Source organism: Microcebus murinus, chromosome 11, assembly GCF_040939455.1.
Source record: "Microcebus murinus isolate Inina chromosome 11, M.murinus_Inina_mat1.0, whole genome shotgun sequence".
Lineage (NCBI taxonomy): Eukaryota > Metazoa > Chordata > Mammalia > Primates > Cheirogaleidae > Microcebus > Microcebus murinus.
This window is the reverse complement of record NC_134114.1, coordinates 39,462,177-39,475,523: the sequence shown is the minus strand read 5'-3', so window position 1 is coordinate 39,475,523 and position 13,347 is coordinate 39,462,177. Positions and strand designations below refer to the sequence as shown.

The 13,347-nt window shown below is 41.5% G+C and overlaps 1 protein-coding gene across 1 annotated transcript in view; it reads right to left on the bottom strand.

Moving 5' to 3' along the window:
• Positions 1-13,347, bottom strand: part of IL31RA (interleukin 31 receptor A) — a 79,981-nt gene that overhangs the window by 41,635 nt on the left and 24,999 nt on the right. Inside the window, exon 3 of the mRNA XM_076007902.1 lies at positions 1,119-1,300. Within this exon, the coding sequence (XP_075864017.1) occupies positions 1,119-1,300 (182 nt within the window). The remainder of the gene's footprint in view (positions 1-1,118; positions 1,301-13,347) is intronic.

Genomic DNA, 13,347 nt, shown 5'->3' with positions numbered 1-13,347 from the left:
TTATAACATAAGGTCTTGTGTTTAAAAAAACAAAATGAAGGCCGGGCGCGGTGGCTCACGCCTGTAATCCTAGCACTCTGGGAGGCCGAGGCGGGCGGATTGCTCAAGGTCAGGAGTTCGAAACCACCCTGAGCAAGAGCGAGACCCCCGTCTCTACTATAAATAGAAACAAATTAATTGGCCAACTAATATATATAGATAAAATTAGCCGGGCATGGTGGCACATGCCTGTAGTCCCAGCTACTCGGGAGCCTGAGGCAGGAGGATTGCTTGAGCCCAGGAGATTGAGGTTGCTGTGAGCTAGGCTGACGCCACGGCACTCACTCTAGCCTGAGCAACAAAGCGAGACTCTGTCTCAAAAAAAAAAAAAAGAAAAAGAAAAAAAACAAAATGAAAAACTTGGAACCATAGGCTTTCTTTTTTAAATGGAAAAGACTAAAGATCACCTTACAGTGGTTCCCAACGTGGGCCCCCTTATTCCTAGAGGAACAAGAAGGAAATAATGGATTTCATGGGCTACATTCAAAAATTTAAAAAAAAATTCTCTGCATACTTGCTAAAACAACAAGATTTGGGCTATCATGATAACAAAAGATTATTAAATTTTTATTCTAATAAAAAGTGATATTTGAAGTTGTGGGGGAAAATTGGGAATCACTGTCCTGTACTTTACTGTTTGAGAGGGTCACACAGCAAATTAGTGGCAGACTGAGGTGAACCGCCTCTTAGTTTTGGGTTTATAATCCTACTTCCTATACCGGGATCCAGGGAGACTGAACAGTTTTCTAACAGTCTGGAAAGAGAAGGGGTATAGTTGAATATGATAAATAAACAGATTTTCCTACTGTGCTTATCACTGGTGACTGATCTCAGCCAAGTGGGGACTCTAAGAGGAGGCCATCAGGCAGCTATACCGCCCCTCCCTCTGCTGCCACAGATCCCGTCCTCACGGCTGCAAGTAGCCAAGACTTCGCCCCAGCCACAGGATGTACACAGTGGTCACCCAGAAGCTATGACTGAGAAAAGCTTTACTTTGTAAGCGATGTGAATCATGAATGAATCAGGAGCCTCTATCTCCTCCCCTTCCCCCACTGGTAAAACACAAGCTCTGTACTTACTATGTTCTCTTAACTCTGTACTGGGTATAACTGGTTTCTTTCCCTGGACTCCAAGTGCAAGTTAAATTTTTCCTATAGTAGTAGACGCATGAAATGTTCTCCGGCTTAGCTGGCAGAGCTAAATAAATTTTAAAAAAACATACAACACACACAAATACAACAATTTCAGTAAACAATAAATACTGCCAGCATTCAACATTTTAATGAAAATAGGCTGATCAAGAAAAAGATTTGTTGGTTAGTTGCTAGATATAATAGGCTCTCCTAATCAGATTCATGGAGAAAATCTAACTCTATCACTCTAATTTTTCCCTTGCAAGAGCTAGATTTCTACTTGTGAATTAAAATAAAATCTTAAGTCCCCTCAGTTGATTGAATGGACCCCTTCTTGGCCAAGGGAATCCCAGAAAAAACCTAAAGCTGAATTGCTGGCCATGAGAAGGGACGTGAGACCTGCCTCATCATGATCCCCTCCCTTTTTGGAGATATTCTTTGTAACAATAAGCTACTAAATTATTAACAGGCCTAAAGCTATACAGGACAAAGCTTAAACCACATCTCCTGGCCATGTATATACTTAACAGATCAATGGATCACTCGAGTTTTGGTAAATGTCTGTTGGCTTCTCTCTGATTAACAAAGATCCTTACCTTAAGTGAAAACATTCCAAGCCTTTAGGCAAAGCTTCATTTCTTTAACCAATTACAAATCAAAGAATATTTAAACCCACTTATAACGTGTAAGCCCACCACTATCACCCCACCACCAACACCTCTGCTTTGAGATGTCCTGCCTTTTTGGGCCAAACCAATGTACACCCCCTACGTACTGACTTAGGGTCTTACGTGTAATTCCTGTCTCCATGGATATATGAAACCAAACTGTAACCCAGCTACCATGGACACATTTTCTCAGGACCTCGAGGCCATGTGCTCTGGGCCAGTCACACACATTCAGCTCAGAATAAACCTCTTTAAATTATTTCACAGCGTTTTGGGTTTATCTCCATTAATATACTTTTTAAGAAATACTTTTCATATTCTTACTCAAAAGCAAAACTTGAGAAGCAAAAATTATTAAAACACCAGTCAAATATAAAGTTTTCATGAAATACTCAGTGAAGTATCAAGTGACAGAATCAATCTTGAAAATTGGGTAACAGCCGATGTGGGTGTAAGTGAAAAATACAAAATGCTGAACCACGCCACACTTCAACCCTATGTATCAACAATTTTCTTTCCCCAGAAGATTGTATAATAGAGAAATGTATTAAATTATCTTCAGCTGTGCTTTCATATCTTATAAATCTTGCTCCTTATATTAATATTTCCCCACCCAATAACAAGCATCCCTTCATAGGGAAAGCTGATACTACCATCTAGAACAGGGATCTAGACCCTTAAAGCGTTCATAAGTAGAATTCAGGGGCCCATAAACTCAAATGGAGAAATTTTTACATCTTTAATTTTCACTAACTTATTGTTGAAATTTAGAATTTCCTTCCATTGTGAATGTAGTCTACAAACTGCAGTATTGACATCATTACCTGTGACTTTGTTGTAACTGGCTCCATGTACAAATTGCAATGACCCCTACATGTTTTTATATCCTCTCCCTTAACCAACCACTTGATCTTTTGAGTTGTTCCCCAGAAATCATGGATTTTCTGCAAGACAGAAGAGTTGAGATTCTGAAGGTCCCTAGGCAGACTTCCTGATGCCAAGACTTACCGTCCCCAACAGTCTGTCCCCAATGCACTGTGGCCCCTTGTTAGTTACACCATGATCTTCCCCAAGGCACGTGGCCCCTCCTTATAAAGCCCATGATCTCCATTAGTCAGAGAAACAGATTTGAGGCAGCTTTTCTCCCTTTCTCCTGAAAAGATGTCTTTCATATTTAAAAAAAAAATTCCTTTCTTCTTTAGCAACCCTTGTTGCCTCAATAATTGGATCTTTGTGCAGAGGTCTAGACCTAGACCAGTAACCCACACCCCACTGCCTATGGTTTTAATAACATTGTTACTACTAAAAATCACAGGTATTTTCATATTACATTTCAGTTGTTGCAATTGAAATATCAAATACTATTAGCACTATTTCTGAATTAATGTACTTGTTAGACCTGATGATTAGACCTAAATTAAGGTAATTATTAGGTCTTCTTATTTAATGTGTTAATAAAGAAGAATATATATTACCCCATCACTAATTTATTTCTTTAATATTTCAATAACTTCATTATTTGGGTTTCTTAGCAATCCTATTTATTTTACTCACATGCACTTATAAATATTGTTTTGAGAATCCAACCATAGGCTTCACCAGATAACCAAGGGATTCATCATATACACATACACACACACACACACACACACACTCACTCATTCACTCAGTCACTCAAGAACTGAGGGTAATTTTAGACTAAGGGCGATGTTCAGCTCTGAGGCTTAAACTAACTTCTTTGTTGAGCCTTTGGCAAGACCATAGTCTTAAGAAGCAGGCATTTTTTGAGAGAGGAAGGAAACTCCTTAAATTACATTTACAGTTCAAAGGAAGCTCTAGGGCCACCTAGGCAGGAAGTCCCTGCCAGACAAGGAGTAGGAAAAAGCCCATCATTTCTAACAAGTAAAATATTGAGGGTGAGAAGTGGGGAGGGAATGAAAGGAGCAAAGAGCTCAGATGTCAGTGTTCCTGATACAGCAGCACAAACATGCTAGAGGTCTAATGAGCCAAGGTCATCTGAATGGGAGTCTGTTTCACCAGGCACAGCAAGCCTGTGGGAGGTTGCAAGCCTGTAGCTAGAAGAACGTTCACGTTCTACTAAACACCAACTTTATCGTGACCTGGAAGTCCTAACAATGTACTGGCAGAGGGTGGACCTGGTACAGCTCTCTAGGTGAGCTCCACACAGGTAAGTGTAGCATGTAGGGATCCAGAAATTTCCGTATGCCTCAATGTAGGGGCTAGGGATAGTTTTGTGAGACTGGATCAGGCCTGGGATTAGGATGAAGAGGCTTCCATGCACAGAGGTTGTTCAGGACCAAGGCAAACAACTGGGGCATGAATTTCAGGAGTAGGCGCCAGTGTAATGGCTCAAAGCCCAGGCAAAGCCAGCTGTCCTGCCATGGATAGCAGATCAGAGATCAGACGGCCCAGGGAAAACCAGAGGGCAGCACAAGGACTTGTTCCCATGGATCCAGGAGCCCTTCCCAAGACTTTGAAGTCACCTGAACTCTGTTCATCTATTCATACACCATCTTAAGGAGGAGCAGAAGGAAAGGCAGAAATTTTGGAACAATGAGCTTTTACCCCTGAGGGACTGAATTAGCCAAAAGACACTGTAAACCAGAAGAAAGAAAGACCATGTTAACAAATTTAAGTGCTACTCACACCCTCCCCTGTCTCTGCACATGTGAATAATACTGTATAGATGCCAATTCTGTCAAAATGCAACCTTACACAGGAAGGCAGTAGTAAAGAGCTCCAGCGTGCGTGGCATGTGTAGTTTTGTTTAGGTTTGGGCTTTTTCAAAGGGCTCTAGATACGTGTATGTGTGTATACATTCACATATTTGGTCTATGAAATGAGGAGCCACTGATAATGACAAATGAGAGTGAGGGAGAGCTAGACACCTTCGTGTTGTGCAAAGCTTCTAGCTCTTTCCAGAGAAGCTGCCTTCCTCTGAGTCCTGCACACAAGCCTAACACCGGCAGCACCCACTGGGCAGCAGCTCGCTCAAAGACTTTCAATCTGCACTACTTACATGCTGAAAACCATAGCAAAAGCTAGTGATCTCCAAGTCCAAATGCTAAAAAAGACCAAAGTTAACTGACCTGAACCAAATAATACTGCAGATTACATGGAGATCAGAAGCTACACCACTAACACATTCCTCAAGGAGTCCACACAGCTTGAAACCCTCGCGGGGGATTCCGTGGCTCAGCAAGCAGAATATTAACAGACTCCACACTTCACAACTGCCAGGAGGAATGTGCAAAATCCCACAAGGGGTGAATCCTTGGGTTAGCCAACAATATTCTAGGAGGAATGACTCGAATACTGACTCCATCTCCATGGCTCAGAAATAATGGCAGTGTGTGTACGGTGTATATGTGTTACGTATGGGGGGGTTAGTAGTGTGTGTGGTATGTGCAGTGTGCAGTGTGTGCGGTATGTGGTATGTATGGGATGTGTGTGTGTCTAGATATTTTTATGTGGCTACATTTGTTGTGCCCTTACTCCTTGGCATATAGCAAGAGAGAGTAATCGTCTCACAGAGGCCACTTGACATTACAGAAGAGATTTGTGGTAGATATTAACAAAATGAATGCTCAGCAATATTTCCAGCAATAGCACAGCCATGTGACTTGCCTTGGCCTTGGACACATGAGAGGAAACATCTAAGTGCAGGTCTGTGACCCTCCTTTCTCTCCTCTGCCACTGCACACCCTGGAGACACATGCTGAGATGGGTGTATCTTAGGACAGTGGAGTTCCCACCAGCCTGGGTCCCTGCTTACCTATGATTGGCATGCATTATAGTTTGCTGTGTTGCACAGTAAGATTTGGGCCTTGTTTACTATGAATACTATAGCATAAAAAACTTTGCCTAATACAAAAACAGATTGCCTGCTCTGAAAAACCAGAAATCTAAGACTTGAAGGAGGAATTTAACAGGAGTTTTCTCTAGTCTTCTCTTATGTCCCCATGATGCTCTAACTCTGCATATGATTATTTTAGATTCATCTTATTACAAATTAGGAGGTTGGAGGGAACTGGAGTAAAAATGAACCAAATCAGCAATGTTGGACTTCACTTCTTTCTTGCTTCACTTCACAGCTTCTAGAGAATTCTAGCCTCAGTTACCTGAAGGAACGCCACAGATCTGAACTGCCTGGACTTCACCTAACAGAACTGCTGTGGCTAGCAGAATCCACACACCTATTGGCCTTTCTCCTTGTTGGCAATCAGTGCACCCATTTTAAGTCTTATTGGACTCTCCATTAGAAGATAGTTACTAACACAAGTAAAGATGTGATACAGCAATGGACACTTCACTTCTGTTCATTTTCTCCCCAAAACCCAAGAGTACTGACCAGTATTCCCTAAGACTGTCAAGGTATGAAAAATAGGAAAGACCATGAAACTGTCACAGACCAGCAGACATTAGGGTGACATGATAATTCAATGCAATAGGGGACCCTGAATTGGATACTAGAACAGAAAGAGGTCATTAATGGAAAATACTAGTGAAATACAAATGAAATTTGGAATTTAGTCAAAAGTAATATGCTAATATCAGTTCCTCAGTATTGGCAAAGGTATTATGATATTATGAGATATTAACAATGGGGAAACTGGATCAGAGCTACAGAGGAATTCTGTATACTATTTTCACAACTTTTCTATAAATCTAAAATTATTAAAAAATAGAATTTTTATTTTTAACACAAAGCCAACTAAAGGCTAGGTTTGCCAGCCCCTCCATCCATCGTTCCCCACATTCTCAAAACAAACAAACAAACAACAAACAAAAACAAAAACAAAAAACCCTGGTATATTCTTAGTTCTAGAAATAAGGGGAAATATTCATTAACTTTCCTCTAAGGAAGACTGGGAGAATGCTCTTGTTTATGAGAGAATTACCCATATACAAGAGGAACATTTTCAAAATTAAAAAGATGTTCTCAGTCTTCCTCTTTCCCTCTGTGATGTATCACTCTGGTGCTGTTTCAAAGTTAGTGTTTGGAAAAATACCTTGACATAGAAGAAGAGCAAGGCTGAGCAGGTCCAAGGGGAAGATATTCCAGATGGGAAGAGTGGTGGAAACTGGAGTCACTTTGTAGGAAATGGTATATGTGCAGGTGAGAAAAAGAGAAGAAGACAGAGACAGAAGATAGAAAAAGACAAGTTGAGGAAGAGGGTGACTTGACAGGAGCCACGATGCATGTGACTAGAACTTTAGGCTGGCCAGCTGGGAGCAGTTATGGATCTCAGGCTGGCCATGAGAGACCAGACCAGAGGAGAGCAACAGGCCTCCTGCCTGAATCTGTCAAGCTCCTCAGTGTCACAGGTGTCACCCCAGGGGGCTGCAAGGCAGGCTACGCCAGGTCAGAAGTCTGAAGACATTCTCATTGTCTCTGGGTCACAATTGCCCTCTTGCTGATCACCAATTACTATATGTTTTAAGCTGATTGTATCCCCCATAAAATTCATCAATAGAAGCCCTAACCCCTAGTACCTCAGAATATGACTATTATTTGGAAATAGGGCCCTTAAAGAGGTAGCTGACTTAAAATGAGGCCAGTAGGGTTGGCCCTACTCCAATCTGACTGGTATCCCTACAAGGAGAGATACTGGCACGTGCAGGCACAGAGGGCCGACCACATGAGGAGGCAGCAAGAGGGTGGCCGTCTGCAAGGCTGGGAGAGAGGCCTCAAAGGAAACCAACCCTGCCAACACCTTGATGCTGCATTTGCAGCCTCCAGAACTGTGAGAAAAATCAATTATTATTTATTAAACTTTATAAATTAAACTTTATCATAGATATGTATGGGTAGGAAAAACAGTACACATAGAGTTCATACTATCCATAGTTTCAAGCATCCCCTGAGAATAAGGGGGGACTACTCTACTCTAAAACAGTGGATCTCGGCATTTTGGGGGTCCTATCTCCCTTAGAAAGCATGATAAGCCATCTTGACAAATTTGCACATGCAGGAGTATTACATGAACCTGGTATATACACACACAGACACACACACACACACACACAAATTCACAAACCCTCTGCTGCCTGTCTGTGGATGTCTGTGGTCCAGTGGTCCCTTTGCTCTAAAGACAACAGTTCTTGTCCAAAGAAGGCAATAGCAACCACATGACCCACAACAGGGCCCGGCTGACCTACCTGCCAGGCTGAATTTGCAGAGCAAAGGAAACGTCCACAGTGCCCAGGTCTGCATCGCCCCCAAGGTAACACACGAAGGCTGGGGAGAGAGCTGAAAATATCATCTGTCAAGAGTTGCTTCCTACCTCTTTTCAAACACTTATTTTCAGAGAAAATAGATTCTAGGAATTTTAGAAGGAAGAAAGATTCTTCTTTTAAAAAATTTATTTTATTGACTGTCATCACATAGATTTACTCCATCAACCCCAGTCAACATTTTAAAGATGAGTTATTACAATGTTTTCCTTTTGTCCATAATGCACTGCGTTGCGTAATAGGAAAAGCACACCAACCAAGAATATGCTCCAGGAAAAAAAGCACTGTGAGTCTGTACAGATCTGAGGCCTCCTCTGGCTTCTCCCGCAGTTCCCCAGCGCACCAGCCAAATGGAATAACTCCTAGTTTCCCCAAAGCACCACACTATCTCACATCTCCACGCCTCAGACATGCCTACAGTGCTCCTTTCCCCGCGTTCCTGCCAAATTAATCATCTTTCCAGACTCATCTCAAGGCTAACTTTCTCCAAGACGCCCTCCCTGAATTCCCACATGGTGCTGACCAGTCAGTCCCTCCTTTGTGGCCCCCCCCCCCCCCGCAGGGCATTTGTGCTACAGCACCTGTCACATCAAATGGCGTTCAGCAGTTTCCCTCTTGGCTTCCTTACACACAGGGAGCTTCTCCAACGTGGAGCCTCTCTTAGTCCTCTTTGAAGCCCTAGTATTTAAGGCAGTGCCCAGTACCAGGTAGATACTCAGTATTTTGTGGAATTTAATTGTTAATTAGAACCAGAAGCCTGCTGGCTCCTGATCTCATCCCAGATAAAACAGTGAGATAGTCTAAAGATAAAGCAAATATAAAAGCAATAACTCATTTCAGGATAAAAGAAATGATGCTACATTTTCTTCTGCCAGATCATTATAGAAAAGAAAGAGAGAAAAGGGTTCTCAACAAAATAAATCATTTTAGAAAAATTCACATGCAGCATTTCTGGAGAAAACTACAGGGATAAAATTTTCTCATATACAAAGCAATTGAAACACTTAATTTAAAATTCCTAATGTAATACAGCAGAATGAGAACTTGGATCTATAATAGTAAAAATACTATCATGAAACAATAAAAGAGTGGTTATATAACAGCAAGTGGTAATGCCCGATATTACTGAATTGCAGTAGTTTTTCTTTCAAAAAATAGGTGCTTTGATGTAAATGGGTACAAAACTCAAAGGGAAAATTTTAAATTTTTCAATAAAGAATAAATGTCTTTAAAAATTAATTACAACACTAATAGCATTCTTTTGTGTCTAATTATTCAGAAAGTTATCTTAATTCTCCATCTCTTAAGCAGAAGATGTGCCTTTGGTCCTAGATCACATTATTTATAAGTCTTAAACGCATATTGGAAAGGGAGGAGGGCCTATAAAAGTCAAGATGCTGGCAGTCTTAACAATTAAATAAATGAATAATTATGGATGCTACAGCTAATACTATTATTCTCACAAGTGGTTTTGCATTTTATTATTTTATTTATTTTTTTTTTCAGATGGAGTCTTGCCTTGTCACCTGGGCTAGAGTGCAGTGGCATCAGCCTCACTCACAGCAACCTCAAACTCCTGGGCTCAAGTGATCCTTCCACTTCAGCCTCCCAAGTAGCTGGGATTACAGGCACACACCACCATGCCCAGCTAATTTTCTATTTTTAGTAGAGATGGAGTCTCACTCTTGCTCAAGCTGGTTTCAAACTCCTGACCTCAAGCGATCTTCCTGCCTCAGCCTCCCAGAGTGTTAGGATTACAGGCATGAGCCACTGCACCCAGCCTGGTTTTGCATTTTAAATCTTATCAATGTTAAATGTTGAATAAAATATTAATATATACAATATTTTTAAGTAACTGGTAATTATTGCTTGATTCCTTTACAATGAGAATACTCACCTATTATTTTGAAATTTTAAAAAGAAACTTTTAAAAAATCAACAGTACTTAATCACACCCAGAATCAAAGCTCAAAATATTGCAGGAGTTGAAGAGTGTGGCATTGTAGAAATTGAGACTGCCTGAGTTCTAGTCCTGGCACTCTCACAAAGTAGCTGGTGACCTAGGCATTCTCTTATTCATTCAGCATGGTCCCAGCCACATGTTAAGTGCTGGAAATGGAAAAAGACCCAATCCCTGACTTTGAAAAGCTCATATTCTAGTTCAGCGACTATTAGTAACAAGGGGAAGAGGGCAGAGGACAGAGAGGGTGGCAGGAGTATTTTTTCAAACTACAAATTTCGGAGTGAGCCATCATTACTGAGGACTCTCGTGTCATATTCCTCCAGTGGGTTTGAACAGAAATGGGTTGAGAACCATTGGTCTACTTGCAGAGACAGAAGCAGGCCCGGTAACTTCACATGTCACGTGGTAAGTGCTGTAATTGCAACAGTGCAATGCACACACAGAGCATCTGGGGAGAGAAATGAGCTACCGACTGTGGAAAGTCAACAAGCCCTGCTGTGAGGATGAAATCCCTCATTCTAGTCCTTGCTTGTCCTCCAGAGCCTTTTCCACTTTCCCCTCTCACACCAGAGAACCACTCCCAAAAGGCCTGCATTGTCGGTAGTCAATGTGAACAAATGTGAGCTCCTCCCAGGAGCTTAGGATGAGAGTTCAGCTAGTAGACTCTGTGCACAGGTGATCCTAGCTATCTGCAGTGGGCACATGTGCAACTGAAGAGCTTGAGTTCACTTAGAACTCCAGGCAAGGAAACCTGTGTGCAGCTTCAGAAAGTTGGATTTGGAAAATCCTCATGGTCGTTTAGTTGTAGGAACCCACTCAACTAACTGTATCCTAAATGGCAGAAGACTTTGAGGACAGAAAGGAGAGGTCAGCTTAGAATGTAAAACATTGATGGTTAAAAAGAGGAAGTCGGCAGTTTTTATCCAGTGCTATGAGAGGAAATTGTGAATTTCCTGTCACTAGAGCAACAGACTCTAACAGGATAGCCACAAGACCTCACCACCACCATGATGAAAGATACTTCAAAACCAAAAACCTCCCTTTTTGATTGCTCTGATTCTGGGCTTAATTTAGCACAAGGGTGCCCTGAACAAGGAATGTGAACCTTCCAGTCATTAGAAAGATTTCCTCATTTGTATCTGTCTCTTGAAGGTTTAAATTAGGGTGATCAGCCTCCCCAAATCTGGGCCACGGGAATTTTCCAAAGATTCTGCTGTGCTCTTGAGGAGAACCATCAACCATTTCCTGCATCCCTGGGTCTCCAGCCTTCACTTTTGAAATGCAGCCACTTTGAATAACTCTTCTCCAAATAGAGATCACTTCCTAGAAATAGACAACCTCACATTGGTGGGACCTCATCTGAATGAAGCATTCAGCGGAGCCCTAGAATTCTCAAATGACACCATGAGTATGCCATGCTGGACTCTTACAATATACAGCGATGCCTCTTAAGTAGCTGGTGGTGTTCCTTCTTTAAGATGTAAACTTAGTAGTAGTTACTGTTTGGAGTGGAATGGCTGGAGACAAATCCAAGAATTATTGCTGGCTACCAGCAGTGGCCGGTGACAAGGCAAGAGGCAGAAAGCAAAGGGGGGAGCCCCACTGCTTTTGCTAGAAGATGCTACAAATGTTAGCATGTTGTTATTGCTGCCTCCCCATGCCCAGTCTCATAGGACTAAAGCAAAGGACATAGACAGTGGCTGTTCTACTCCCCAGCAATCCCTCATTAGAGGCATGTCCATAGGCTGCCCTTTTGCAACGAAGTTCCCCCACTAGACCATGTCCTGGGTGCTAAGCTTCATCTCATTTCACTTGTACAAAAGTGTTCCACTCTGTGATTTTCCCAGGGCTGGCCCTGCTTTAACTGAGTCACACATGCATTCACTCAACTGATGTTTGTCCACTCCCATTCTGTGCCAGGCACTATCTCCCATAGTATGGAATTGGATTTTTAAAGAATGGCAAAGAAGAGGGAGTCAATTCCCCAGACAGCACTCTGGCCATAAATTCAAGTACCTGTAGACTCATAACACCAGAGGGAGGAAGCAGGTAGCAGGCTGCCCGGCCTCACTCAGTTCCACAGAATTCCTCACAGACCAGTATGATTTGGTTTATACCGTGTTTCCCTGAAAATAAGACAGGGTCTTATATTTATTTTTCCTCAAGAAGACACCCTAGGGCTTATTTTCAGGGGATGTGTTATTTTTTTAAGTACAGTACAACAATCTGCATTTATTCAAATAGAGTTAAGTCATCTTCTTCTGGAACATCATCATGACTCTCCAAACCCCAAATTCCATCCTGAATTTCTTGCGACTCTATTTCCTTTGGAACCATTGGCCCCAATCTCTCATGTTGAGCAATACAGCTCTCATGGGGCAGATGAGAGGGCTGCTGGTGTTCTTTACCACCCTGTGACGAAATGCATGGGTTGTACAGATACGCTGCATAGCCACGCCCATCACTAGATCTTATTTTCAGGGTAGGGCTTATATTGGGCAAATGCTTAAAAATCCTGCTAGGGCTTATTTTATGGGTAGGTCTTATTTTTGAGGAAACACGATAGTTTTACTTTCATTGAGCAAGTAGGAGGGTTTCTTGTTCTCAATTTATTTTAAATGTTTCTTTGGAGCCTACAGGAATAACAATGGACTTAGATTTATAAGTACTTTCATATTTATTATTTCCTTAGATCCTTGGCACCTCTGTGGTAAATGAGGCAGATTTTTAATATTTACTTCTATATTTTATGTTTATATTTGTATATTTTATTTCTTTTATACCTTGCCCAAGATGAGATTAAGAGCTGTCAGATTTGGACATTCAGTTTCAAAGTCTATAAACCAATTTGAGGTGTGGGCTGCCTTCATACAAAGAACATTCTGAGGCAATCAGCAAGACTAGCAAAAAACATAATCATGAAGGAATAGTGAGAGCCTGCAAAGTGCTAATTACACTACACAAATTGTATCCCGTACTTCTAAAAAATCTCTGTTAATATTTCTATGTCTACTTTACAGATAAGGAAATTGAGGCTTAGAGATATCATGTAAAGAGTCCAAAAATAATCATTTGTAAATAGCATAAATGGGATTCCAATCTATGACTGTCTTATTCCCAAAGCCTAGACTCTTTCCACTAAAATCCCGTGGTAGCTATTAGTGATTTACTCCTCAGCTCTCCTGCCAAGAAATGCCAATGTGCACAAAGATTTTCCTCTGCATTTGTTAGGTCTGATTGTCTCTAGCTACAGTTTCCTGAAAGACAGACCCATTCTGTTTAGATC